Source organism: Lithobates pipiens, unplaced genomic scaffold (genome assembly GCF_037356315.1).
Source record: "Lithobates pipiens isolate NorthernLeopardFrog02 unplaced genomic scaffold, aLitPip1_a1.2 Scaffold_10, whole genome shotgun sequence".
Lineage (NCBI taxonomy): Eukaryota > Metazoa > Chordata > Amphibia > Anura > Ranidae > Lithobates > Lithobates pipiens.
The window spans coordinates 215246730-215248331 of record NW_027507686.1 but is presented as its reverse complement, the minus strand read 5'-3'; the positions used below and the strand labels follow the sequence as shown (position 1 = coordinate 215248331).

The 1602-nt window shown below is 44.1% G+C and overlaps 1 protein-coding gene across 1 annotated transcript; it reads right to left on the bottom strand.

Annotated features, from left to right (window-relative positions):
* Positions 1-613: 613 nt before the first annotated feature.
* Positions 614-1150, bottom strand: LOC143926254 (acidic phospholipase A2 E-like). The gene has a single exon (XM_077450230.1). It carries the CDS (start codon positions 1148-1150, stop codon positions 614-616), a length of 537 nt encoding a protein of 178 aa, XP_077306356.1.
* Positions 1151-1602: the final 452 nt, after the last annotated feature.

The following is a 1602-nucleotide window of genomic DNA, read 5'->3' as shown; positions in this document are numbered from 1 at the left end:
AGCCGGCCGAATCACAGAGCAGGGATTGCCCGTTGTAACAGCCTTCATTTCAATTGCAGTCCGCTCGCCGTCACACACAGATCTGCCTCCTGGCCCGGCTACTTTGATAGACAGAACACCGGTCCAATGCCTAGATGTCAAAGGAGGCGGACCAGGAGGCGGGACTGGGTGTGACAGCGAGCGGACTGCAATTTGGGGGGGCATCCAATGTAAGGCAGGACTCATATGGGGAGACCTGATGAGGGGGCACACTGAAAATTGGTAATAAATATTATTAAACTGCAATAGAAAGATGATTTTTTAGGCTGTATATATACAAGGATCTGAGTCATAGCACAAACTTGAGATTCAAGCTTCTGCTGGAAGAGAATTTTGCTGACTGGACCTCTTTTTAATTCAGAACCCCTGGTTTAGAGTTTATTTCACAAATTCTGAAAGGGATATGTGAAAAATTACAAAAAATGGTTTGGCCATCTGAGGTTAAAATATGAGTGCAAGGCTTGGAGTGAGCATAAATCATACTGTGTAATGTACCATTCCATTTTCTAAGTATACCGATCACTAACGGACACCCAGACTTTATATCCAGAGGGGTGTTCTGATTCTATTTTTTTCACTTCCCTCTGATGGCTGCTTGAAGGTTGGCGATGCTCATACTTGGGGCTAATGCTGGACAAGCTTTATCAGGGCTTGGACACAGCCTTTTCTTGTCATAGAAGTGATATTTGTCCTGTCCTTTCTTCGCTCCTATCAGACATTCTGCCAACAATCGATCACACTCGCATGCAGCCCTGCCACAGAGATCAGTCGATAAGCATCCCACTGTTGCCTGATTGCAGGAGAACTTATAACTGGCACTCTTGCTCTGGCATTTCATATTCACTTTTGTGTGGTGGTAACAACAGTCGTGAGCAAGACAGCATTGATCCACTTCATCGACAGGTTGCCCTGAACCACCAGGGCCACAGAAACACCCGTATAGTAAAAGGCCCATCAAGGAAACGCTGAGTTTCTTTCTGGAGCAGTAAAGGCTCACCCCCATATCCAGTAGATTGCGTTCATCACGCACCAGAGTGTTGGTACAACTTCCAGGCATCTGGTAGTGGGTGCAGCATGTGAAGACCAGGATGAGGAGCAGTAGCTTGTTCATTGCAAATATTTGGCAGAAATTGGGGATTTTCTGTTGGAAAATGAAATGGAGTTACAGAGTTACATAGTTAAGTTGAAAAAAAGACACAAGTCCATCTAGTTCAACCAATTGAAAAAAAAAAAATCATACAATTCCATATACACAATCCTATACCCACAGTTGATCCAGAGGAAGGTGAAAAACCCCAGGAAAGCATGATCCAATTTGCTACAGCAGGGAAAAAATTCCTTCCTGATCCCAAAGAGGCAATCGGATTTTCCCAGGATCAACTTTACCTATAAATGTCAGTACCCAGTTATATGATATACATTTAGGAAAGAATCTAGTCCTTTCTTAAAGCAATCTACTAAGCTGGCCAGAACCAACTCTTCAGGGAGTCTATTCCACTTTTCACGGCTCTTACTGTGAAGAAACCTCTTTTCCTCTAGACGTAAAGAGTGCCCCCTTGTCCC

Coding starts and splice junctions, on each gene's coding strand:
- LOC143926254 (XM_077450230.1), bottom strand. CDS start 1,150: ATGAACAAGCTACTGCTCCTCATCCTGGTCTTCACATGCTGCACCCAC.